General features: G+C 35.6%; 2 protein-coding genes across 9 annotated transcripts; both read left to right on the top strand.

Annotated features, from left to right (window-relative positions):
* The first annotated feature begins 2,432 nt into the window (after positions 1-2,432).
* Positions 2,433-7,872, top strand: LOC113727708 (65-kDa microtubule-associated protein 3-like). 4 transcript variants are annotated; one of them, XM_027252016.2, is made up of 13 exons: positions 2,433-2,676; positions 3,455-3,502; positions 3,663-3,869; positions 3,966-4,208; positions 4,512-4,721; positions 4,802-4,957; positions 5,068-5,227; positions 5,468-5,619; positions 5,690-5,777; positions 6,148-6,221; positions 6,401-6,475; positions 6,582-6,852; positions 7,098-7,872. In XM_027252016.2, the coding sequence occupies exons 2-13, from the start codon at positions 3,464-3,466 to the stop codon at positions 7,532-7,534; spliced, it is 2,112 nt and encodes a 703-aa protein (XP_027107817.2). In that variant the 5' UTR covers positions 2,433-2,676; positions 3,455-3,463; the 3' UTR covers positions 7,535-7,872. The 4 variants fall into 4 exon arrangements, with proteins under 4 accessions (XP_027107817.2, XP_027107814.2, XP_027107815.2 ...); XM_027252013.2 differs by having other exon boundaries at positions 3,439-3,502; XM_027252014.2 differs by having other exon boundaries at positions 2,433-2,690.
* A 3,676-nt stretch (positions 7,873-11,548) lies between these two features.
* LOC113727709 (AT-hook motif nuclear-localized protein 1) lies at positions 11,549-19,442 on the top strand. Of its 5 annotated transcripts, none has more exons than XM_027252022.2 (6): positions 11,549-11,776; positions 12,423-12,813; positions 14,000-14,067; positions 17,616-17,747; positions 18,433-18,597; positions 18,798-19,442. In XM_027252022.2, exons 2-6 carry the CDS (start codon positions 12,468-12,470, stop codon positions 19,089-19,091), a joined length of 1,005 nt encoding a protein of 334 aa, XP_027107823.2. In that variant the 5' UTR covers positions 11,549-11,776; positions 12,423-12,467; the 3' UTR covers positions 19,092-19,442. The 5 variants fall into 5 exon arrangements, with proteins under 5 accessions (XP_027107823.2, XP_071932530.1, XP_071932529.1 ...); XM_072076429.1 differs by having other exon boundaries at positions 12,416-12,813; XM_072076428.1 differs by having other exon boundaries at positions 12,395-12,813.
* Positions 19,443-26,815: the final 7,373 nt, after the last annotated feature.

The raw sequence follows: 26,815 nt of genomic DNA, 5'->3' as shown, positions 1-26,815 counted from the left end.
AAAGGAACACAGCACGCACCATTGCCAGTGTGTTCTGGTTTGCCTCTTTTATAGGTTCTCATAAGCATTTTTACCTCCACGCATGGCATCCTTCAAGCCTTGCACATGAGCATGTGATGGTTATGCGTGTCTGAGTCATTGTTTCCTGTATCAAGACATATTAGCTTTCACTGGTGTAGTTTTGATATTCTTGGAGCAGGACACTTGTGGTAGTGAAACAGTAAAAGGTGGGGCTCTCCGCTGTTAGTCTACTAATTGCAGGCTGCAACTGGCTGCTTTTTGATCATCTCCTCCATCAATTTCAAAGGATGCCTTGTTCTTGTCTGCATATAACTCTTGATATGTAAAGATGGGATTGGCAATCGGAGCTGTGATAAAAATAGTAAGCCCTGTGAAAAAAAAAATGAATAAAAAGGTCCTGAAGGCTGCACTGTCCCGTCTGGGCTATATTATTACTAGCAGCCATGGCCTACCTACGGCAGTTCTTCCGCATTTTGATGCTTGAATGTTGCTAATGCCGAGTAATTGCTCTGCCCATCATAGGGTGCATCCACATCATCCAACAAGGAAATGTTAATAAGAATTTGATTTGGCTGGTGAATGGAACTGGAAAGTGCAGGATGCACACCTTTCTTCCTGCTTAACTGTTGTTAGTTCTGCTAAGCTGTTTTGTCAGCATGATTAATCTTTGAACAATAGGCAGCAGCAGATTGTGAAAGGAGACAACGTGCTTACCCTATCATTTGCTTTATCTAGGTTTATCAATTGAGATTGATCCCGGAAGCACGGGTGTTTAGGTAATCACATAACCTGTCTTTGTTGTTTATTGTCAGTATGACCGATGAAGAACCCAGATGACGCTGAAAGAAACCTCATAATGTCTAGTTGGCTACCTGGCCGGAAGGTAGCGTGGGTTCTTGATCGCTGGCTTCAGAGAAGTACGTTCTCCTCCCACTTCGAAAGCGTGTAAAGTTCACGTAATTCTTTCAGTAGCGCTCATTTACAGGCTTGTCGAGAAGGCGCATTCTCTGCAAAATGGAACGTCAAAGCTTCCAACAGGCTCATTAACACAATTACCGTTGTATTTCGGGGATTCCAAAATCAAATTTACCTCCCTTTTTCAACACTCACATAGGAGAAAGCACGGAATTATGCTGCCCTTTTGGCAAGCAAGTCATTGACCAAGTTTGTCTGCTATATATAAGTTTTTTTAACAACTTTAATTACAATAATCTTAAAAAAATTTTTAAAAATTTTAAATTATACACTTCAAATATTTAAAATTTTACACACTTTAAAATTTTTCCTTCAATTTTTACAATAAGGTACAATGAAATTTTAGACAAATATTTAAAAAATTCATTTGCCAAATGGGGCCACGGTTCTAAAAGAAATAAAAAAAAAGAACAATATTTAGGTTTGGAACGATTTCATGAATGAAAATGTATTTCTTTATGAATATACTGCATAAATAGACAACGAAATGACCATGTTTGAGAGGAAATGTGATCAAGACAATTGCTTGTTTGGATCGTTATTTTTTTGGAGTTTTTGTTAAAAAAAAATGATTTAATGCATGTGAGGAAAAAAAAAGTGACTGAAAAATGTAAAAATTTTTGGAAAAGAAGTTGACAGTCCAAACAATATTCGGCCACTAAGCGACAAATGGTTAGTAAAATATGAAACTGCACTCTTTAAACGGTTATCTAGACCTAAATTTTACTTATACATAACATTGAGTCGAAGTCATTCAAAACTTGGTTGAGGAGGCTGTAGAGCTACCATATCTCATGGTGTACTACTTGTCAAATTCCATAGTGGATTATGTTGAACAAAATTGTTTAAAATAACAAAAAAAAGTGCTTAAGTTTGATATTTTTCAATATCATGTTTCTGCTCGACAAGAACTCATTTAAGGTTGATTGAACCCAAAAAAGAAAAGAGAAAAAAAAAAGTGCTTTTTATCCAAAGAAAAAAAAGGATAAAAAAGTAATTTAAGTTCATCGAAAGGAAAGAAAAAAAAAACGAGGAAAGAAATCAATATCTTAAAAAGAGGAGAGTAGACACAAGGCATGAAGAATAAAATCTTTTTTGAAATTCAAAAACTTGGGACCCATCTCCTTCCAAACAGGAAGGGAGCACTGAAACAGAAAAGAAAACCAAAGGCACCAAAAACTAAAAAAAAAATAAAAAAAAATAAATATATATATAATAAATAAAAACGCTCTCCAGCGCTTCTTCCCCGTTGACGCCTTTTGCCTTTTCCTTTCCTTCTTTTCCCTCTCTCAAAAATTAAAAAAATATTAAACTCCCTTCCCTCCTTCCCTCCCTCGCGCCTCGCTCCGCCCCTCCCCTCCCCTCCCCCGCTCTAAACTCTAAAGTAGACGCTCATAAACTCATCATTACGCCTTTCATTTCAAAATTTTTTTTTTTTTTTTTTTTTGCTTTTGAAAAAAGGTCATAAATAGTACTACTAATATGCGTTACAGATTCTCCATTCATCACATACTAATCCTCCATAATTTAGATAGATGGATATAGTAACTCTGTTTTAATACTACTAGTACCATACAGGATATTGTCTCATTTTCCAGTACAGATTTTACTCTTCCCCGGAAAATTAATCTCTCCGGCGGCAATAACCTTCAACTTCGCTACTCGGTCGATCATTTCAAGGTTATCACTCTCAGGTTTTTCCTATTTCATTTTTAATCTCAATTACTGGTGCTCTGTTTTTTTTTTTTCTCTTTGATTGCATGCTAAGAAACCGTGGAAACGAAGATTCGTCGTCATCGTCGACATTGGTGTAAGAACAGAGAGAACAACCTTGTTTTTGGTAACTTGTTGTTTTCTAGGAGTAAAGGAAGAAGAACAAACGCTTATAGGTTTTGGATTCTGATTCCTTTCGCTGCTGGAACGTGAGCGCACTTGATATTTAGGGTTGCATTGGACGGTAATTTCATATGTTTTCGAGGTAGTTCCTCGTTAATTTTGTGAATGTAAGAAAATGAGAACTAACAAGTTTTATGCTTTTCACTGGTTCTTTTCAGTTGGTATTGTAAACTCTACGCATGTGTCTTTCGGCCTTGTTCTTCTTTTCTGTTTTACTTCGGGAATTGGTGGCTACGTTGATGCTTTGCGTCACTTGATGAAGAAAAGATTGTTGATTTAATTGGTAACCAGAAGGCCAAAAGGAACCTGTGGGTCGATTTTTGTACTGTGCATTATCTATTTCCTTCTAAATCAATGTTCGGAATGGATCTACCATGCGGTATTAGAGAGCATTGTCATGAACAGATAAATTCATTGAGAATTAGCATTATCATGATACTTGGGATTGCATGTGTTTATTTGTCCCCTGTTTATTGTTTCTCATGCCTTTCCTTTTCTGTTCAATCCTTTCCCCTAATATAGCAATTGCCATTGCATCGTGTATAGCCATTTTCACGATCAGGCTTTGCAGATGGAAACAACTTGTGGTTCTCTACTCTCTGAGCTGCAGGTATGCGCAAACAGGATGTCCTTTCTTTGGCTCATAGAAGAACATGTTTACTGTTAATCTGCGATTATAAAATTCTCATTTAATCGTACATTCATTTAAAATATATGAATCTTGCTTTTTTCCTTCAAGTTGAATTTTTTGCCTTGTATTATGGAATCAGAAAATATGGGACGAAGTTGGAGAACCTGAGACGGAAAGGGACAAAATGATTTTTGAACTCGAACAAGAGTGTCTGCAGGCGTATAGGAGAAAAGTGGACCAAGCAAGCCAATGCCGAGCTCAGCTGCAACAAGCAGTAGCTGACTCTGACTCTGAGCTTGCATTCATCTATGCAGCACTAGGAGAACGCCCAATGCATGTCAGGCAGGTAAGATCCCAGGAAATGAAACTCTGTTTCGTGTTTAGGAGAATTTCACCATGTAGCAGGGGTAATTCTGATTTTTTAAACCTGCATGTTGGATAGACTTCTGGAAGTCTAAAGGTGGAACTTCAGGCTGTCACTTCTGAACTGGAACAGATGCGGAAGAGAAAAATGGAGAGAAAGAATCACTTTATAGAAGTTGTGGAGCAAATAGATAATATCTCAAAGGAGCTGTCAGTATCTTCTGAAGAAACTCTGTCCATGACCATCGTTGATGATAGTGATCTGTCATTGAAAAGACTAGAAGATCTGAAAACTCAGTTGCTTGCTCTAGAAAAAGAGAAGGTTTGATAGTTTGGCATTTGGTAGTCTGACTTGATTTCTTGTTTCTTGATTATTGTTGTACTATCATCAAAGTTGACTTTACTTGTTTATATTAATATGTGGTGTTATAAGAATGAAAGTGAGAGGACAAGTTTGAAAATCTTAATTTTGGAAGCATGAACCTGAAAATAGTTTGGATGTTGAAGTTATTGAATATTATTTTTTGAGGGATTAGTCAACTTTAACAATGCATAATGATTTCAATGACACCTATGTCATTCGAGATTATTTCTTTATTAATGAATGCCATCAACTCATATGCAGAGTAACCGTCTGAAGCAGGTGCTTGACCATTTGAATACACTCAATTCACTGTGCTTGGTTCTTGGTTTGGATTTTAAACTCACTGTCAGTGAAATTCATCCCACACTGGATGATTCTTCTAGTGTAAGAAGCATTAGCGTGCAAACAATTGAGAGATTGTCTATCGCAATCAGGAGACTGAAAGACCTCAAGATACAAAGGGTGCAAAAGGTCTGTTATTCTTAGTCTTGACCTATGTGCAATGTGCAAAATGGTTGTGCGTTTCCTGTTGAATGTGTATGTTTTCACAGCTTCAAGATCTTGCCGCAACCATGGTGGAGCTCTGGTGTTTGATGGATACACCAGTTGAGGAACATCAAAGGTTCCAGAATGTCACATGCAACATAGCTGCTTCAGTAAATGAAATAACTCAGCCTAACACTCTCTCCCTGGATTTCCTAGAATATGTATGTATTCAGACTTCCTCTAAAGTCGGAATTCCTGTCAGTGTGCATGTTCCATTGGTTTGAACTACAAAGCTTTCTAGGTGGTTCATAATTGCATTTTTTGCTTGCAGGCTGAAGCAGAAGTGTTAAGGCTGCAACAGATGAAATCAAGCAAAATTAAGGAGGTTCTCTTCAAAAAGAGGTTGCAGCTAGAGGAAATATGCAGGGGTGCTCACATGGTCGTGGAAGATCATAACTCAATAGATTTTTCCATTGAGACGATAGAATCTGGTAACATTCTTGGAGTATGTTTTACGTATTCTGAAGTGCAAAACATATTTTAACATTCATGGGGTCTTTGACTCCCAAGGAAAAGACAGCCTTACATTTAAATCCTTTACTGCTACCGCTATATGCTTGTTTAGTTTCTTCTCATTTTCTTTCTATGGTTGTTACTAAACTTGTTTTTCTCATTACTATTGATGGATATCATATTATTTTCTCTCAGTAATATTAATTGCAATCTTTCAGGGGCAATTGATCCTTCTTATCTACTAGAGCAAATTGAGGTTCAGATTTCTAAGATTAAAGAGGAAGCCTTTAGTCGGAAAGAAATACTTGAAAAGGTTGAGAAGTGGCTTGTTGCTTGTGAAGAGGAGCGCTGGCTGGAAGAGTATAACAGGGTTGGACATTATCTTTATATTTATATTGAAATTTCCTTCTGGGTTCTTTTACTAAAGCCTTTGTTTACAGGATGATAATCGTTATAATGCTGGAAGAGGTGCACATCTTATTCTGAAGCGTGCTGAGAAAGCTCGAGGTCTGGTTAACAAAATTCCTGGTATACTATCCTTTCTCTGAGTAGCTTTCAATCTAAAGATTATCAACAGTATCATGATCCTTTAGGTGTTTGAGAAGTCTAATCATGTCAATTCGTTACCCTTTTTTTTGGTGTTTTGTAATACAAATTTTAATATCTACATTGAAGTTGTATCCCTGAGATTAGCTCTGTCTAGAATGCAAAGATTACTATTAGGATCTTGTGGGATCTTTTCTGCAGAAATAAAGCATAATTTATTACACTGTTATGGTAAAGCAGATTTTGTTACCAATTCACATCTTTGTAGATACTTGGAACTGTGATATTTGCTCTTTACCTGTTGTCTAATATATTTCCATGTTCCATATCCATATGGTTGGTTTTGGAGCAGCAATGATTGAAGTATTGACGTCAAAGGCTAAAGCATGGGAGAAACAGAGAGGAGTTGAATTTTTGTATGACGGGGTAAACACCTATATCACAATTCAAATCATATTTATACAGACCAGCTGATCAGTTTGATTAGCCATCTCATTTAGGCTTTTGACCTATCATCAGCTTCAATATCTAACACTTTTCTTGCCATTAGTATGCCATGTTGAATTGTGATTCTCGGTCTTTTATTCTTTTTGGTTTTTATCCAGGTTAGCCTTCTTTCTATGCTTGATCAATATCGCATCTTAAAGGAGGAGAAGGAACAAGAGCGTCAAAGACAGAGGGTATACAATCTCTTATTGCTAAACAATGCTTTTGCATCATTTTTGAGTTACGTGCCTAAAAAAGGGTTCTTTAGTGTTGATAGAGCTTATATATTCTGTATTCCAGGACCAGAAGAAGCTCCAAGGACAGTTGATGGTAGAGAAGGAAGCACTTTTTGGATCAAAACCAAGTCCAACAAAAAGTAGTAGGAAGATTTTTGGGACTTCAGCTGGTGGTGGTTCAAGTAATAAGAGATTTTCTGTTGGGGGAATGATGCTTCAAAATTCTTATCCAGAAAAAGCAGTCCACACTTCTCAGTTTTCTAACAAGAGTAACACTTCAAAGCTGCATGTTTTGCAAAACTTTCAGCCTCATGGAGGTACAATCTTATCTTCAGGTACTTTCTTCAAAACTTGTTCCCAATTTACTACTACTCCTTTGCCTATCTCAATTGATATTACCAGTATTCCTTGACACTCTTTGAGACTTATGAGACGTTTTGTGAAATTAGTTTGTAGCTATTGTGAAATCAGCAAGTAGTTTTATGTTAACCTTTGACACGTTCTCCATCTCCTATTTCAATAAATATTTACAAGAGTCTGTCTGTCTAGCTATGTCTCGTTGTTTTTGTCATTGCTGTAGGTAAGAGACACATTTCTGGGGTCCAATCAAAGAAGCCTTCCTCTTATGGATCAGATCAACGTCAAACTGAACTTAGATCGATAAGAAAGCCCCTTTCCCCTCTATATTCTTCATTTTCATCCAATGCCAACTATGCTAATCTTCAAGACGAGAAGAATAGAAACCAAGAATTAGTGGATACACTTCCCAGCAACAAAGCTGACATGGTAACGCCAAATAAGAGGATTCCTGCTTTTGAAGGGAATGAGACCCCAAAATGTATGCCGATTCCAATGCCATTGACTCCTTCAACAGTATCCAGTACCATGCGCATGGCCATGACCCCTGCTACACCTTGTGTTCCTCCTGGTAATGGAGGCATAGAATATTCTTTTGAAGAGAGAAGAGCTGGCTTTATCCTTCCAAAGTCTCAATGTGACATTCAAGGTCAATATTAGTCATATGAACTACTGGAATTGAATATTTGGAACCTTTTGTTCTAGCCTTCTGATGGTATCTTCTGAGTGTCCGTGCTGTTCAGTGGTGAAGGCAATTGTTTTTTGCTGGATTCCATGAAGTTAAACTTCAGTTTCTCACCGGCCATTAATTTTAGGCTTGGATTAAGGGTTAATCTTTAGCTCTTCTCAATTAGATAGTCACCTGTATAAAAACTGCATTCATCCCCTTGCTTGCTTCCTGGTGTAGATAGTCTACTTGACATGTGTGATTCAGCATGACAAGATGTGGAACTTTTGCAGTTTGAAAGAGAAACAACATCCCTCTGTTAGAATGGCAATATTTTACATTCATGTTTTTCGCAACTTTTGACAGGATTGACACATGCTTTGAGTTGTACACTTTTAAGTAGCCTTTGATTGTCTATAACTAGATTGAGGCATTCTTGTCTGATCACCATAGCACAAGCGAGACCCCAATTCTAATTTGAAACCTTTAAGGTGTATTTTAGTTTTTCTTTTTGGTTCTATAGAAAGACAAGCTGGATAATATGAAACTGGTTTTGTTTATTTTTTTTGAGGATAAAATAAAGCTGGACAACAGGGTATGTTCATGCAAATAGAACCAAGTATTTATAACTGGAGTCAGGACTAGGACGCTTAAAATGTTGGTCAGGATCCTTCGCTTGTATTAGACTATTAGTCTAAACATTAGATAGGATCGCAGGACTGTAGTCTAAAGATAAGATGACTAATTAAACTTCGGACACATATCTCAAGTCAAGGTTAAGCTTAACCACCTTAGGATTGTTAATTTTGTTCTCAAAGTCAAGCTAAAGGTTCCTTAGATTTGAAGTTAGGTTTTTGATGATAATGGCAGCTCTAAATCCAATAATATAACCAACGTGTCCACTTTAACAGAGGATCCAAAATATACATTTTATTACAAAAGTAAAAGTGTTATATACATTTTAATATTTTATAACTATATAACATTTGTAAAATTTACTCTAGTCTAATTTATGGAAAGGTCAGAGAGAGAGAGGAAGCTGACAGAGAATCCCGTCGAAGGAAGGCATTTGAACTCTAGTCTAATTTATGGAAAGGTCAGAGAGAGAGGAAGCTGACAGAGAATCCCGTCGAAGGAAGACATTTGAAATGACAGTCACAATTAAGTGACAATTATACGGTGGGAGACAAAGATTGAATCCTTGACTTCCCACTCCCACCAAGATTTTAATATTTTGATGGTGACTAATAACCCAAAAGACTACTGTACCCAAGTATCAAATGCTAAGTAAAATTCTGTAACATATTTATAATCACAGGCTAATGCAGTCAGAAGACTTTCGGGCAAAATAGAGTGGATTTAATCTTACATGTCACTTAAATCTTATTAACACTTTTAATAGAACTATGGACTCTAACACTTTAGGCTGTACTCGTAGTTGCAAAGACATCTGGAAAACGAAATAGCACTACTAATCTTCCAATACTTTTAGTTCATTTTTAAAAAATTTTTTGGTTTGGCTTGCTCCACAAAAAAAAAAAAAAAAAAAAACCATGAACAATCATTTTCTTATTCTGTGGAATAAAGCTTAAAAATATTACTGGTAGTTTTCTCAAAAAAAAAAAAAAAAAACTTAAATTATGGGAGCCAAAGATTATATAAGAAAGTGACGATTGCGTGGGGATCGCGCTGTCAGACGCTTCTTTAAGGATGGGTCCATAGACGGGTACTTTCCAGTTTGGAGTTTGACTAAGGATCAAAACCAGTACATGGCTGAATTAATTAATTCAGCGTGAATCAATAATAGTTGCCAGTACTGAGCAGTTGGCCCCCACCGGGAACTGGCCTTCGAATGAAGTGTGATTCTTGATTACCGGAAATCACCGAGCTTTTACTGCAGTGATTTGATGTATGTAAGAAAAAAAGATAATAGAAAAATGTGATTACGAAAAACGACGTAATTTTTCAACAGAAAACAGCAATTCAAACAAGGCAATTTCTCTTTGGACGATAGGGTAGATCAGTGAATCAAACACCATTTATAATGAAAAAAATTCAAAAAACGGTATCACAACACTCTTTTGATCTAATTGATTTTGTTTGTCTACTAGTCTCTTATACAGTCTCTTTAGCTTTCCCTCTATATAAAATGAGATAGATTAGATTATAAAAATGTTATCTTTATAACAAAAAGAAAAAAAAAATTCAGATAAAGAATGGCTTCCCATTGCAGTTTCTTTTTAAATACATTTTTTTGTTACTATTTTATTTTATATACATTAAATCGTTGTAATATTTTTTTAAAACAAAAAACTCTAAATAAAGGCAATAGTACACGATATAATTATAAACAAGAAAAACCAGGTGTTTGACATGTCCCTTTCATTCGCTATTGAATGAACTCCCTTTGGAGCGGAATCTCAGAGACATCGTTATTATTTTATTTGACGTACATCAAATTGTTATAATATATATGTACATATATATATATATATATATTAAAAAAATTCTAAACAATAGCCATGAAAAACAATGAAAATGGTACGTAATATATAATTATAAACAAGAAAAAGAGAGTGTTTGACCTGTCCCTTTCATGCCCCATCGAACGAACTCCCTTCGGGGGCCGCGCCTCGGACTTCAGCGGGCTGCAGGACACTCTGTGTGTATGTATAAAGTAGAATAAACTGCTAAACACACACATTTGCGGGTGCACCTGAAATTGCTTTCCATGGATTTTTGTTGGGGACAGGGGGTGGGTGGTAGAAGTCCCATTGCACCTGCATGGATACCACGTGGGACAATTTTGCTTTCCAAAGATGAAAAATATTTCCACAATGCCATTACATTTACATCTACTAACTAGATTGTAATTTGCAATTTTTTTGCCCTTTCCACAGGATGCTGTGTAACTGTAATCCCTCAATTCAAAAATAAAAGGTCATATTTTTAGTGTAAAAAAAAAAGAAGAAGAAGAAAGAATAGGTGTTAAGGAAATTTTGAAAACAATAATGAGAAAAAAAAAACAAGATATATGTAAAGCTTTGCTTGGTCGTTCATTGAAATTTTAAAAGAGCAGCAAATAAAACGGTGAGTGAAAAATTTTCTTGGAATGGGATAATAATTGGACTCTTTCGATATTAATCAATAAAGCCCGTTGATAACTACTAATTAGAAATGTTTTTGATATTTTTTTCAAGCCATTTAATGAACCATAACCACACTACCTAAATTACCCAATAATAGTCTTGCTAGTTGGATTGTCATTTTTTTTCCTTTTAAAATTTTTACGTTTTTCAAACGGATCATATAATTGTAAATTGTACGATCTTATCTACCAAAAAAAATCTTATTAAACGCACTCATTATACTATAGTTATAATTGAACGAAGAACGTATTTTTCAACCGTCATTTTTATCTACGAAACACACACACACGTTGAATCATTACAATACTTTTTCTTTGAAAACCTAAAAAATAACAATCCAAAGGGGCTAGCTTAGCTTCTCAAATTAGTGAAAAAACCTCTCACAAAAGGGCATTGCAACAAGTTTGGTACATGTACACTCTGAAAAAGACAAAAAGCAGGTCAGCGGTGAGGAAAAAGGTTGACCACTGTAACCACCCCACTATACGTCCCCACAAAACACATAGTATTACTTTATAGCTCTATATAGAAAATGATCAGATTAAATTTTCAAAAGAGACTTTACCTTTTTTTTTTTCCTTCACAAATCCCATTAAATTAATCTCAATAAAATTACTTAATCACCTCTTAAAAAAATATCATTTCAACATTTTAATTTCATTTTTCTCGCCCGGACTTGAACTTTCTTCTTAATCAAATTTCATTTTTTTCGGTTTTAGCAATTTAGCAATTTATTATTATTATCTTTGTGACAACTTTTCCCTTTCCTAGTAATTTCATGCCCTTTTAATCCTTTTCATTTTCCAATTTTTTCGACTGCATATGCATGCTGAGTAAAACCCCCACAAATTTTTACTGTCTTCCCAGTTTTCTACTAAAGCATCACTCTTTCTAGTTTCTCCTGAAAACCAAGAAAAACCGGTTTTCTCACCTGAAATCCGGTTTTTAGCCTGAAAACTGTTGCTTTTGGGCTGAGAATCGGATTTTCCTCTTTTTTCCCATTTGATTGTCTTTTTCACTCACTTGGGTCACTGCAAGGTGGATTTTTTTGAACATATCTTGGGCAGAGCAGTTCCTTAAGACAGTGTAAGCAGAAGTTAACTGTCTCTCTTTTTTTTTTTTTTTCTCATTTTCTTTTTCTTCTATTCCCCTCTGATAATACATTTTTCTTTATCAGGAAAGTTTCAGGCTGTGGTTGTTCTTTTTTTCTTTTTCAATGGTTGATCATTTTTTTTTATCATCATGTCTGAAGTTGGTAGTATAAAATGCTGCTCCGGAATTATGCTATAAATGGAAAGTTGTGAAAGATTGGTTGCTATTTAGGTCGATAAGTCGGCTGCTTTTTTCATTTCTTGTGGCATCCTCGAGTGGTTAAACTTTGATCTTTGAAAATATGATGTATTGAGTATTATCTTAATGCAAAGTTTCTAATGAGCTTTGGCTACATTTATTTTCTTGGTTTTCACTTATTGTCCTGTTTTCCGAATCTGTTATGTGATTGTGTTGGTGGACAGTGGTGGTTAGTCCTGTTTGTTTCCCTGTCTTGGTTCTGTTTGCTTTTGTCCTGTCCCAAAGCTCTTGTTGTTTGTCCATCTTTTTTGAAACTTCACCGCTGGAGAACAAACTATTGAGATCTTTTATGGAGAATAACCTTTTTAAGGTTACACTGTGTAATGAAGATCTTTGATGCATGTCTCTAACTAGGTGCTTTCTTGATTCTGGGAGTTAGCAGGAATCTGAGCATATACTATTGTAGGCGCAACAATCTCGGCAAATCATGGAATCTAGGGAAGGAATGAATACGGGGGTGACAGTTATAGCTCCTGAGGCTCCGTCAAGCTATCATGTGGCACCTAGGACTGAAAATTCAACCCCAATTGCAGTAACACCACCGGCACTTCCATCCCCGGCTAGTGCAGTCTTGTTTGGTACCTCTGAGAAGAAAAAGAGAGGCAGACCACGGAAGTACAGTGCTGATGGGCCAAATTCCAGGCCTCTGTCCCCAATGCCAATATCATCTTCTGCTCCAGCTGTAGCTGGCAACTTCTTGGCTGACAAAGCATCTGCTGGTAGGAGGCCGTACACTTCAGAGAAAAAGCACAAGCCTAAAGTTGAGAACTTAGGTAATGAATATTTTTCAAACCAGATCCTACACGTTTATCTACTAACTAGCAAAACAGAACCAAAGTTTAAATGAAAAAAATTGTTATTGGGAGCAAAAGTTGATTTTATGTTGTCTGTTAGCGCTTGTAACTGAACATCATGATGTACCAAATCATGAGATGCAGATTGTGGTAGGATGGAGAAACTTGTCCCAGTGCAGTCAAGATTGCGAGAGGTTTTTGTTTATTTATTTATTTATTGAATGTTTTCAGATGTTGCCAGTCCTGTGAAGGAAATGCAACAACCATGAATACTAAAATCTGGTGCTGAAGACTGACAGCTTCTGTTGACTCAGTGATAGTTGTTGTTGTGTTTCTTTGCCATCTAGAGGTCAAAATCTGAGCAAGTTGGGAACAATCTGGCTTTTTTAGCTTTATTACCTTGATAGTTACTCTACATGCACTGATTCTTTTAAGAAGGAAAAGTTACTGAGGATTCTTTTAATGCATTAGAATTTTCCGGGATATTCGTTATGCACTGGTATTTACAATTCCCTCAGTGGTGAATTATTACCATGTCTTGGTGAAAAATCCTCCTCAGTGATCCTTAGAAAAGTATGAAACGTATTGTTTGATTAAGAGGGCAACTTGTGGAAATTAGAGTCCTTCCAAATGCTGAATTCAATGCTTTTACATTCTAGATGAATTCAATGCACTGGTCTTTCATTCCAGGAATGCTGAGTGAACAAAAGAAGAAAATGCTGGGATGATTAAGTGTCTGTGTCGAATTCTTAGTGTCTCATTATTAGTATTCTCAATACTGCATTTTTTAAAACTTAGCAATCAGACAAAAGATGCCGCTAACTTGCAAATTTTCTTATTATTTTCTGTGACTCTGTGCTGTGAGAGTTAATGTTATTTGCACTTTGATGTTTAGCTTATGGTTAAGTTTGGAATATACAAATCTCAACATGGCTTCTAGTTCTTGTCTTTGTTTGACTTTGGTTAAATTGATATGTACTCCCAAACATACTAGTTTCTGCTGTCTGAGAACTTCAATCTACATGCCTCGTTGTTTATTCTCGATCTGCTTGATGGTTGGCATGAAATTTGTTTCATACTTTTTCCAAATAAGTTTGAGTAGATTAATTATCAATGTAATTGCAATTTTGTATTTCACATTTTAACTGTTTGAGTTGTCTTGTAGGTGAATGGGTTGCATGTTCCACTGGTGGAAGCTTTTTGCCCCACATGATCACTGTTAATGCTGGGGAGGTACGTTTGATCAGAAATGGAATGAGTTTCTTAGTTGAAACACAAGCTTTTGAAATTTTCCTCATTTTGCTTGTAGAGGACAGTACTTGTCTCTGAAATTCAAAATTGTGCTCATTGAGCCCCTAAATTCAAGTTTTTAAAAGAATTCTCCTATCAGCTTTTATCCTTTTGCCCAGAAAATAATTGCAAACAGAATCTGAAGGTTTTCACACACTCTCCCCATATATGCTGATTTCTAATAAAGCAGTTATAAATGGTACTGCAACAAATTTATTAAAGGCTCTCTTGCCAGAGGTGAATGCAAGAAAGACAGATAGCATCATTACCATTAACCCTTCCTTCATTATCAAATTATGATTCTGATGTTTGAGGACTGCAATTGTCATAAGAAGAATAACTTAAGATTTTAAAAGACTGTACGGGGATCCTTTTCTGTGTATATTCAAGATATACAGTCTGGTATCCCTAAATGGGAAGGTTGAAAATAATATATACAGGCAACAGCCTAAATCCGTTCTGTATGCATGACAATGAGGCACCATGCACCTAATTCATGGGGGCATGAGGCAAGAGAGTTGGAGGCCACCCAAGAATTTAGATATCATTTCACACACTCAATTAAATCTTTTGGTTTATATCCTTGTAGAAATTAGACTTTGCTTCCCCAAGATATTACAAATACTTTCATATTCCCTTAGATTGTTAAATTTTCACTTATACCCTTATAAATATTAGATTTTACCCCCAAAGCTCTTTACGAGATTTTAATGGTGCCCTTGAGTATGTATATATCTTTACTAGTCTTGCTCCCTCAAATCTTAACCTCTTGTCTTGGCCAATGGTGCCTTAGGGGTTTTCATGTGGTTTGTCAGTTAGTACCCTGCATACAATTGTGTACCAACACAGAGAATGTAGTCAATGCAAGTAATTTCCCTCTGTTGATAGAATGTAGTTTATCCTTAGAAGAAAATCTTTAGGCTTCTATGGGGTACTGTTTTGGGGAAACTTTTTCCAGACATACCTTATTAGCGAGGACCGTTTGATGGCAAGCACCTGCAATCCAACAGCTGGGGAGCAATTTATCTGATACACTACCCCCTGCTATTGCATGGTCTGTCAGTCATTGCCCCTCGACAAAAGGGATGCCGTGGGTAAAATTTCCCACCATTTGACACTCTCACCTAGGACCTTACTTCAAATGTGGTAGAACCAAATAATTGTAAGATTGGAATGCACAAGTAACCAAGCTTTTCAGTTTTGTTTACAACATGACATTGGAGCTAAAATTACCTTGGTAATAGAGTACTGCACAGTTACTGTTTGCTTCAAGACGAATAAGATTTGGATTTGACAATTACCTTAATAAGGGAAACTTCTTACATAAGGAGCTCTCCATATCCTCTGTCCATGTGTCTAAATTCATGGGTTGGTGCTTATTATTTGTAACATTTCCATGTTACTCATAGCTGCCATTTGCCCATGGTCAGAAATGTGAAATCCCTAGGTAAGAATTGTCCCCTTGTTAAAAAAAAAAGTTTAAAATTAAGAATTAAAAACAAAAAAGATAATAATTGTCCCCTTGTTGATGCCAAAAAATTGACTCAACCCAATGTAATGTCATTCGAATTATCTCCAACTTGAAAGCCAACCCAATGTAATGTCATTCGACCTATCTCCAACTTGAATATGACCTCTGGATGGGGCGTTATCCCCCGGAGAATCTCGGATACTTAAATTAGTAAACATTTTGGAAAGAGAGAAAATTCTAGAGAGAGAAGCTCTCAAACTAAAGTCATTGAATGAATAAAAAGTGATTGGATGAGAATGAATTGCTAACCTCCTTTGCATAGAGAAATGGGCTTGAGCTATGTCTTTGGATCTGGATATTGATTTGGACTATGGCACAAGTATTTTCAAGAATCAAGATTTGATGAAATTATCTTGGGCTGGAACCTTGTCATTTGATGAAATTTTCAAGGCGCCATGCTTGTGGCACGTAGACTCGATCTAGGCGCAAATCTGTAGGAATTTATTTTAAAAAAAATCTTACTCTAGGGCGACTGACCGAGTCATCTTCAAAACTGATTGGGAATTAATGAGGAAGCAGTTCTAGAGTAGGAATATTATTACATTGGATTACAATCAATGGAGAACACAAATATCAAAGAGTGATTCCTAGAATCTAATCTACTATATTACCTAAGGAAAGTTCATATTTTGCTGCGAACAAGGAGTTATATACATACAAAACTTTCACTTGTTATCCTTGACCTAGTCTAGATCCAAGGCTGGGGGGCGACTGTTAGATCCAAAATTATTCACCTACTAGATTAAGGTCAAATGACAAGGTTTCACCTCATAATAAATTATTTTCATTTGGCTTGGGCCTAGGTCCAAATGAATATCCAGGTCGGAAGACATTAGTCATGCCCATTAAGGCCCAACAGAATTCTTGAGGTTTTTTTTTTGTCTCTCTAGGTTACCATTTGATTTTCATTCAATCAGTTAGGAGCTTCTCCCTTTAAAATTTTCTCTGTCTAAAGCCTTTTATTGGAGCTTGCCCCTACCTAGATCCAAATTAATATGGCCCAAGGCAGTTTTCTCGATTAGTATTTCAAAAAAATTATGATTTTGAGAGTTTCTTTCACTAGAAGTTGCTCACTAAAAACTGATATGAGAGCTTGCCCAAGGAATAAAGCTTCTCCCCATTTTATAGGTCATGTCCATGCTGGGGATAAAGCCTGCCTTTAATATTCAAGCTGGAGATAGGGCGTACTTCTGTGCTGACAATTTTCAGTAATTAATGCTGTACGGTTATGATTTTATTTGCAGTTTTAGAGTTGACCGTTTGAGCAGGAACTTAAGTTCCCTGCCAATATCACCCTACTTGTTTACTGAATAGAATATTAATTGGCATATCGTTTAAATCCTAGCACAGGACTCTTGTTAGATGAATGCTAAGACATTAGTGAAGATGATGAAAATGTCATCTGATACTCTAATCTGTTGTGTCTTGCTGTTAAACATTGTCCTCTTTTATAAATTTGTGTAAGATATCGACAATTGTTTGTAGAGTTTTCTAGAGTGCTTCATTTTAAATAGGTATTGTTTGTTTAGGACCGAGAAGACCATGGTCTAGTGGCTAAGGTTGAGGCCCCAAGAATTAGGTGTCCTGGGTTCTAATTCTCTTGCCGCCTTCCCGCTTCTTAAATCGTTTTCTCCCCTGCTAGAAAAAAAATAAAAAAAGGTGTTGTCAGTCTAGAGTGTTCTGGTCACAAGTTCAATCTCCATGTTATGCAAATGCAACTCCAAATATGATGATTGTACTTCAGTCTCCCAAAGATTTCTAGCATGCTTTCCTTGAAAATAAAAAGGATAAGAATCCATATATCATCAGGAAAGATGAATGTCAATCTAAGGCTTGCTAAAAGATTTACCATAAAGTTTGCCTCATGAAATCCCTCTCCAACCCCAACATAAAGATGAAATAGCTGCAAAACTGTTTATTCTGAAAAGAAATCCATTTAGTTGTTTGCGCTGATGTACAGGATGTTTCAAAGAAGATCGTCTCATTCTGTCAAAATGGGCCCCGTGCTATTTGTGTAATTTCTGCTGTTGGTTTGATTTCAAATGTTACTCTTAGGCAGCCAAATTCTTCTGGGGGTACTCTAACTTATGAGGTATGTCATCTTTTCATAAGTAATAGTATGATGAATTTGATAATTGAAATTCTTACTTTTGCTGCATTTTGCATAGCTGTTCAATTGTGGAGAAATGTTTCTTCTTAATTCTGCTTCATATTTCTATTTCAATATTCTGTAGCATGCCTACAGATGGATATATTAGTGACTTATCCAACTAGATGCTGCTACCAGTTGTTATTGAGAGAACAAACTGAATTAGTTCTTTGTTAGTAGTGAGCTTTCTCAGCACTTCTTCTGGGAAGTCTGTCAATGATTCAGGAACTTGTTGGGATGATAGTTCTGTTATACCAAACTAGTCTGTCTTTCCATTCTGACTGATTGAGGCATGGAACAAAGTCCTTGTTTTTGCAGTTGTTCTCATACCTTTGGTAGTTTTAAGTATAGAATGCTCCAAGAAGTGGAGCTCGGGCTATCGGGAATGAGTTCTCCGGAAGCTTGAAGAAGATGCTTGAAAGTTTTTTTGAGTCTTGTGGACTGAGTATTGTTGCATCGTGAGAGTTGTTAATCTTTAGGATAGTGGAGCTCAGGAACAATTCTAATATGGCTTCACCTCATGATTTTGAACCGTTGACAATTAAAGCCACTTGCGCATGCACTATGTTATAATCTTAATTTAGATATATTCAAAAACCTCATCTCGTCGCCTGGTCTGTTTTTGTAGGGCCGATTTGAAATTCTTTCTTTATCTGGATCCTTCACCCCTACAGAATTAGGGGGTTCTCGAGTTGCCCGAACTGGTGGTATGAGCATTTCTTTGGCAAGTCCCGATGGCCGTGTTGTGGGTGGTACACTTGCCGGACTGCTGGTTGCGGCCAGTCCAGTACAGGTATCTATTTTGCTCTTCTTTCAAAAAATCAGGTTCCTTAAATTCAGTATGTTTTCGTCTCTTTCTAGCTTGCTTACCCTTTTTCACTTTTCTCACCTTCCAACTGCTACTTTTATGGCTTGTAATGACGTTTTCGTCATGAATTGAAGAATGATTTATCGCAGCGATGGTCAATAATTCCCTCAATAAAACTGTACCAGGTTGTTGTTGGCAGTTTCCTACCAAGCAACCACAATGAACTGAAGCCCAAGAAGCATAAATACGAGCACAAATCACTTGCTGCTGCAGGATCTGCTGCCGCTGCTCCTCGTACTAATAACATGCTTGTTGAGCACAGGATCTCTACCGTACAAGGCCTGAACAATGTCATATCTGATAATCAAGGCATGGTTGCATCCTCAACCCTCCAAACAGCTAATTGGGCAAATATTTCTTCCATGGAAGACTCGAGAAAGTCCAACACTGACATCAACATTTCCTTGCAAGGGCAGTAATTTTCATGTCCCCATGGAGGTCCACATCTTGAAGGGGTTTATGATTTCTTAATCCCAGCCTGGACCGGAATTAATCAGCTTTAGTCAATGCAGGATTAATTAACTCATAGTTATGTTAACGTTAATTAGTAAGAAATCCCTAATAACTGACTGATGCTATCTGGGAACTTTGTCACTCAGTTGTAGGAAGTCTGGTACTAATGTTCTTATGCTATTTGTTGCGAGGGCCTTAATCCACAGTATTTATGCACCAGCAGTGTTCAAGCTCATTAATGCTCATTAATGTTCTTATATCTTAGCGGGTGTCTTACAAACCCCCCCCCCCCCCCCCCCCAAAAAAAAAAAAAGGAATTTGGAAATCATTTCAACCTGAAATAGCAGTTTAGTTAGGCGTCAAGTTTAGGAAGATGGAGATTTTGGTGGGCCTGAAGGGAGATTTGATTTGGCCACTAATGGATGGGATAGGGAATAGTACGTGATTTGAGAAGCAAATGACAAAATAATCTTAAATAGAGGTGGCAATATGGATAAATGGTTCATAATTGGTTTTGACTTAATGGATGGTGGATAAAATTTATCCAATCCATTTAGATCCATTTAATAAATGGATCTAAATGGATGGATCTAAATGGATTAAATAAAAACCAATTATCCATTTATAATCCATTTAAATATTTTTGTTACTTTTTTTTTGTATTACCATTTCTTGTAAATTCAAGCCACAAAATACCACGGATGTAAATTCAAGCAAAATGAACCTTCATTTCACTAAAAAACTATCTGAAATTATTATTATTATTATTATTATTTTTATTTTTATTATTATATATGTATATATATATTACATATTACAGAGTAGCCATATATTGCAAACTAGCCCAAACAATAGAAGTCCTGCATAGACCGTACGTAGGGTATCTACAAATTCGGCATCCATGGAATTTAATTATGGCACATATTATCTTCTACTTTTAGCCTTGACTGCATTTAAATTTATCTCAAATTCGGCATTTCCCTCTCAATTAATTAAGTCCAAGAACAGATACCAGTTTTCTGTTGTACTTTAAAAAATAAGAGAGATCTTAGAACAAGTAAAATTTCATAGATATATGATTCAAGTGGATTAATTAACCGATTTGTAAACTTATTAATGTGTTTGTTACCAAAAAGAAAATGATCAAATTTACCCCTCCTAATTCAAAATCCTCTCATGGTCTGATGTTGACCCACTTTCTTAGCAAATGAATTAGATTTCACTAAGTGAAGAATTAAAATAAACTAGTAACTCACCTTATTCAAAAATGCATTTAAATGAATAACTATATTTTTCTTGTTCTAGTTACTAGTTCATGTAAGCAAAATTTTCACACCCCAATTGCAATTTTAGGATGGCTCCTTTTTTAGTCATTTCCTTTCCCTCTCTTTTATTTGGTTTTTAAGTAAATGGATATATATGGTTTTAGTGGATAATCCATATAAATCCATTTAATTTAATGGTTTTACTTTGATCAACCATTTAAAACCAATACTATAAATGGATAATCCATTATCCATTTAATTATGGATTATATGGATGAATAAATGGATTTCAATCCAAATTGCCGCTTCTAATCTTAAACATATGATAGTATGTTTATGAAATTTGACTAACTCAAGCTTTTGTCAGCAAATTATTAAATGATAACCATGCTGATCCAGTTCCTTTGTTTAGCATTTTCCGGTCCCTAAAACAACTCCAAGCTTCGGAGAATCGACTGTTTGTTGGATGAACAAATTGGTGGGCGTGGGGTTTTAAGAAATATCATCATCTTAATGGCGTAGAAAGTACTTCTGATTATAATAATATGTTCGTTAGTGTATAATGATGTATGAAGACTAGGCATCCCTAAGACTAGCTCCTTAGACTGGCTAATGATTGGTTGGTGCTCCCATGTCATTTCATACTAGTTTTTAGTTGAAAGTAACCTAACCACTCAATAATATACTCCCTCCGTCCCACTTTGATAGTCCTGTTTCTTTTTTCACACAGTTTAAGAAAAAGTAGTTAACTTTGTTGGAAAAGTAAATTTAGATTGCTATTTTCCTAAAATACCCTCACATTAAATAGAGTACAACTTTATGGGAACTTGAATTAATGGTAAAAAAAGAATCAACTCTCATTAAATGGGGTAGGTTAATAGCAACAACAACTTGTATTGAATAAGGGTATTTTAGGAAAATGAAAATACAACTACATTCTTCAATTGGAAAGTGGACTGCAATTTGGGACAGACAAAAAAGGAAAACAGGACTATCAAAGTGGGACGGAGGGAGTAGTTGGGATGGTTAATTTAATTTGAGGGACGCAAAAGTTTACTCCGTGGGACTTTGGTTCAAAAAGGTAATTCGATCGGCTAAAATGTAAAAAAGTTTATCATTTCAATTCAGCCACTCAACTGACTAATCAATGTATTTGATTATCTGTGGCTATTTCATCAGATTTTGCTTTTAATCTACAAAATAAACTGAACGTGTGCAACTCATGTATCAAAAATCCAAAGGCAAATATGTCCTTTGAAATTTTCAATCCGAACCTAAAACCTCCAGCAGCAACTACGCTATTCCGCTCATACACTTTTGGCCGCTCAAATATTTTTTTATTTCAATGTAATCACTGAACCCTTAAATCGGTATACTAGTGGTCATTCCATCAAATATTTATGTTAATGCTATTGAGCTCCATGTGCATTTCATGTACCAAAAACGAGGACAATTTTGTAAGGTCAATTTTTTAGAATTTCTTTCCCATCGAGAGGTTTATATTTTAATTAAAAATCTATAATAGTTGCTTTAATATATTCTATTTTATAAATTTTGACAAAAAAATCTATATTATATGCTGAAGCTCTTGCGGAATTATTTCCAAGAACCTTGAAATTAAATGAAAATAATAGATCTAATGACAAAATTTTAATGCAAGCTTGCTAATTTACTATTTTGGTGAATTGGGTGGCCAGTTTGAAAGAAAGATCAGTAAAAATATGTTGTTTGTATGGTTTCATGGCTATTTAGGATTTTTGTTTCACCTATTTGGATGAATTTACCCGTGATCTCTGGCGTGTGCAGTGCACATGCAACTTATTGGATAAAATGGCAACTAATATGCATATTTGTATGTTCAGTGACCATCTTAAGCAAAAAGTAATTGGATGGTTAAAAGTGTACGATTAAAACAATTTAGTGTCACGGTCAATGGACATATTTACCCTTAAGTTTTCATACGTAATTTGCACGTGTTCGGTATATTTTGTAGATTAAGAGCATAGTCCGACGAAATGGTTATGGTGTACCAATTAGTTAGTTGACCGGCTAAATCGAGACGAAAAATAGTTCGATTGAAAAATAATTTGATGACAAAAAATAGACACAGGAAATAATTTAATAGTCGTCGAGATTTGTTGCCCAAAGTTTAGGGTCTAAATTGGCTAAAACAAAATTTTAGAAACTATATTTGTTTTGTGAAAAAAGTTGTAAGACTTGAACAATCCATTTTCCCATTGTTCACTTGAGGATTTTAAATTTAATTACGCGGAAAATAGTTACCTAATTAAAGTGCGTAAAACGAGGGTTAATGCAAGAGTATATTCTTTCTGGCTCTGGCTTCGCTCAAGACGAGTAGTAATTATTCCCAAGCATCTTGTCCGGCTCTCTCCATGATATATTTTAACCTACAATAAACTAAATAAAATACCTTTCACCAAGTGAGTATGAACAAACCAAAAAAAAAAAAAAAAAAAGCAACCGTGCGCTAGTATTGAGAATACCGAAAACATCCAAACAGCCAATAATTTTTCTAGGATCTAAAAGTTTGTTTCTTTCACTGTCACCTCCCACTTCTATAATCTTCAACACGGCTATATATTTCAATCCCTGAAAATGGTGTTAGTCGGCCTAGCTCCCTCCACATGAACTTTTGCAACTAGCTACTGAAACCAATTTGATCTCGGCCCCCCCCAAAAAAAAAGAAGAAGAGATATTGAGAAATTTCTACATTTAATGGAGCAGATGAAAATTGTTGGAGGGGCTACACCAATAGTTCTTCTCTTGTATCTAACAATCCGAGAATACTTCTTCTTCTCTTCTAAATTTTCCTCATCAATTCCCCAGCATGAGCAACATGATGAAATTTCTTTTGTTTCCAAAATTTTCGTCTCTGGAAAGCCTAGTTATTTAGTAGTATTTTTCACTTTTAACATGATTGTCGTAGCTCTCCTGGTGAGAGTTTCTGCACAGTTTTCTAGCTTGTCTTCATCATCATCATCATCTCCAGAAGTTTCAATCTTGTCGTTTATCGGTTTTTTGGATGAAGGTCTTAAGAGCACAAAAGATGAAGAGGATGGTGAATACCACCACGGTGATTTTCTGCCGCGAATAGTGCACGTTGAATACAAAGAAGAGAAGTTCGAAGTTCATCATGATCAAAGTTATGATGATGATGATGATTACTGCTATAACAAGGACGAGATTATTATAAGCAACACAGCTCAAGATCATCAGAGCCACGGCAGAGATGATGAGGAGGAGGAACACAAGGATCAGATTTTGACGGGTTATGGTTACTGTGACTATGATGAAGAAATGAGTGAAGATGATAGTTATAGTGAATTAGATGATGATGATTTCAACAAGAGGATTGAAGAGTTCACAGATGAGAATAACAAGAAATGGAGAGAGGAGTTGCAGAATGAAAAGCTGATCTATGTGGATAGCATCGTCTGCTAATGTATTACAGTCCTTTATATGTATATATATATGTTGCAGAGACAGGCAGCTCCAGATAAAGCATGCACACATCTGCAGTCTAATTTCTTGTACACAATTGGTTAGATTTTTTTTTATATACTTTTTTTTTTTTTTTTTTTGTAATTTTTAGTGTTTGTAAGCCCTACGCTCCCAAGAAATCCATCCCGGATTATGCTTTTCCCATTTTTTTTCCCTCTTTTCTTTTAGGTCAGAGAGTTTATTTTCTATTTGTCTTCCCCCATGTATGCATGTAATATGACCATTTCATGAACTGTTCTGCATCTCTATAGTACTGCTATATGGTTTTTTTTAACGGCAAACTTAACCTTTTTTTGATCTGACTAATTTGATATCAGAAAATATGCTTGCCAAATTTCTTCAGGGCTGAGGAGGACATCGACTTGAGTTCCCATTGTATTGGGAAAAAGAAATTAAATACATTATAATTAAAGTTCAGGAGCCAAGTTTTCCAACTTTTCATTCAGCTAGTAATTAAATTCTTTTGTGCGCACTGAACTGTGACAATGGAGAAAAACTACTATTTTATTCATTTTTTAAAAAATAAAATAATTAATTTTTACTTTTTTGAAGCTAAAACTCGAGCTTGACTCGACTCGAATTTGAGGTCGAGCTCGAGTTTGAGCTATACATTAAGAACTCGTTGAGATCGATCTTGATAAAATTAAGTCGAAATTCGACTTGATTAGATCAAAGTTTGACTCAACTTAACTCGTTTGTAGTCCTAATAATGACCTACTAAGTTGAAGGACTCATAAAACCTAGGCTTTGTTTGGATTGAATTTTTTGTAGAAAAATTACTGTAGCGATTTAATATATATGAGGTAAAAAGTTGATTGAAAAAATGTGTCCACGGAAAACGTAGCATGCAATCCAAACACACCCTAAAGTTTCTATCAACCAGATAGGTTAAAAAAAAAAAAGAGAGAAAAAAAAAAAGAAATCTAAAGTTTCTTTAACTTGTTAATCTTGCCTCAAAGTTAAGTCGTTTCAAATTTCTTGAGCAACCCGATCGCCACTGATCTGTAGTATTTTGAAGTATGATTTCTTTTAGAAAATTTTTTTTTTCTTGATACGTATTAATAATTTCATAAAATTATCTGAGCTGAAGGAGATATTTACATGACGAATGCTCCACGCAAGATAAGAGGTAGTATAATTATTCTACAATATGAAGAAGAAATGCCAATGCCAATTTCAAAGGCTAATGCTTTAACCTTTAAGTTGTAGTAATCTTTTTTTTTTTTAAACCTTGTTTCCCATTTCCCAATCCTAGTCAAGCCGAAAGTAACTAGGAACCACTACTCTTAGAGTAGTTGGCTACCAAGATAGTTTTAAATCTCTACTTGGGTGTAGTTCAAGGGATCGAATCCCTTAATCTACATTCTAATATTCAGGATTTCCTGAATCCTTTGACCTACATTCTAATATTCAGAATATCCTAGAATGCTCCGCCAGTGGATGCAGGTATCCGTTTGAATCGGTGTTAGTTTAGTCCCTGCCAGGGGCGGACCCAAAAAAATTTTTTAGTGGCGGCAAAAGCAACACTAAAATTTCTTACCTACTTTTTTTTTTCTAGTTTTTTAAACAAAAAAAAAATTCACCAACAAATACAAATAATGCATATATTCCATGAAAAACATAAAAAGACAAATTCAAAATTAGTAATGTAATAATAATTTTATTTCAAAAACAAATTAAACTATTTACAATTGCTCACTGCGAGTTTTTATATTTTGATAACTAATTTGATTGTGGAAATAAGAATGGCCCTCGGTTGTGGAGGGAAAATGGGGGACCAGTGGAGGGAAGGGAAATTGGAAAGTGGAGACAAAGGAAGAGAATGATATGATTGGATGAATTGATCAAGAGAAAGAGTAGCTAGCTGCTTAGTTGTGGAAGGTAGTGGGTCTTGGTTGTGAGGGAAAATGGTGAACCAGAGGAGGGAAGGGAAATTGGGGAGTGGGGCCAAAAAAAAGTGAATGATATGATTGGTACTTGCTAGTTAAAATGAAAAGATTTTTTTTAGCTTATTTCAAATGAAATTTGTATCCCACGTATCTTTTTAGAATTTTAGTTTATGAATTAACTTAAAAAATTATATAATTCTTTCACATCCTTTTTAAAAAAACTCTAGGGACACACTTAAAATTATATAAGTATTATAGGAATTTAACGGGGACAGTGGGGCCCATGCCTCCCGTGCCCCCACCTTAAATCTCCCCCAGTGCCTCCACCTTAAATCCGCCCCTGGTCCCTACCATGGTACCCCTTGACTCCTTCGGGTCTCCCTCCCCTAAGATAGAATAGGAATAGGTGTAACAAAAAAAAAAAAAAAAAAAAAAAGAAGTGGAACTGGGTCTTTCATCACCTATGACGCAGCCATTGTTGCATCATCGCATGACATTCACATCTTCATTTCAAACCATCTTTCAGCTGGAGTTAAATTAAATATGTTATCACTTGTAATCTTTTGTTTCTTTTTTTACGTAAAATAATTTCATAAAATTTTGCTATGTCGACAAGAAGATCTAGACTGATACTGTAATTCTAAAACAAGCACATGCATATGCTGCGTGCAAAAAGGGAAATTATCATCCTTCGGGACTTTTCCAGGAGAAAAGAGGTAATCCAGGCCGGGCACTCCTGCTCGAACATGGCTGCCATAGAAGACTTTGTTTATTTGGATGATGGGATAGAGTTAGAGTTAGTTTCTAAGAAAATCTTCACTCATTTCAGATAGCTTTTTCATCAGCTTTTTCTGCAACTTCTACTTTTATTATGTATTGTTGAAAGAATATATAGATTTGTCTGTCTATGTATGAATCTTTTCTATTCAAAAACTCATGCAATAGTTGAGGTAAATCTTGTAATCTTGATGATTATATGTTAGAAACCTTTTCGGGTTGAAGAGGCCTTGGAAG

Source organism: Coffea arabica, chromosome 2c (genome assembly GCF_036785885.1).
Source record: "Coffea arabica cultivar ET-39 chromosome 2c, Coffea Arabica ET-39 HiFi, whole genome shotgun sequence".
NCBI classification, from domain to species: Eukaryota; Viridiplantae; Streptophyta; class Magnoliopsida; order Gentianales; family Rubiaceae; genus Coffea; species Coffea arabica.
Note: the sequence above shows the minus strand (reverse complement) of the source record. Positions and strands in the feature narration are given on the sequence as shown.

Bases quoted from the DNA above. Each gene is read 5' to 3' on its own strand.
- LOC113727708 (XM_027252016.2), top strand. From the start codon at position 3,464: ATGGAAACAACTTGTGGTTCTCTACTCTCTGAGCTGCAG. The intron at 4,722-4,801 runs GTCTGTTATTCT...ATGTTTTCACAG, and splicing joins AGATACAAAGGGTGCAAAAG to CTTCAAGATCTTGCCGCAAC. The intron at 5,778-6,147 runs GTATACTATCCT...GTTTTGGAGCAG, and splicing joins TCTGGTTAACAAAATTCCTG to CAATGATTGAAGTATTGACG.
- LOC113727709 (XM_027252022.2), top strand. From the start codon at position 12,468: ATGGAATCTAGGGAAGGAATGAATACGGGGGTGACAGTTATAGCTCCT. The intron at 14,068-17,615 runs GTACGTTTGATC...GCTGATGTACAG, and splicing joins TCACTGTTAATGCTGGGGAG to GATGTTTCAAAGAAGATCGT. The intron at 18,598-18,797 runs GTATCTATTTTG...AAACTGTACCAG, and splicing joins TTGCGGCCAGTCCAGTACAG to GTTGTTGTTGGCAGTTTCCT.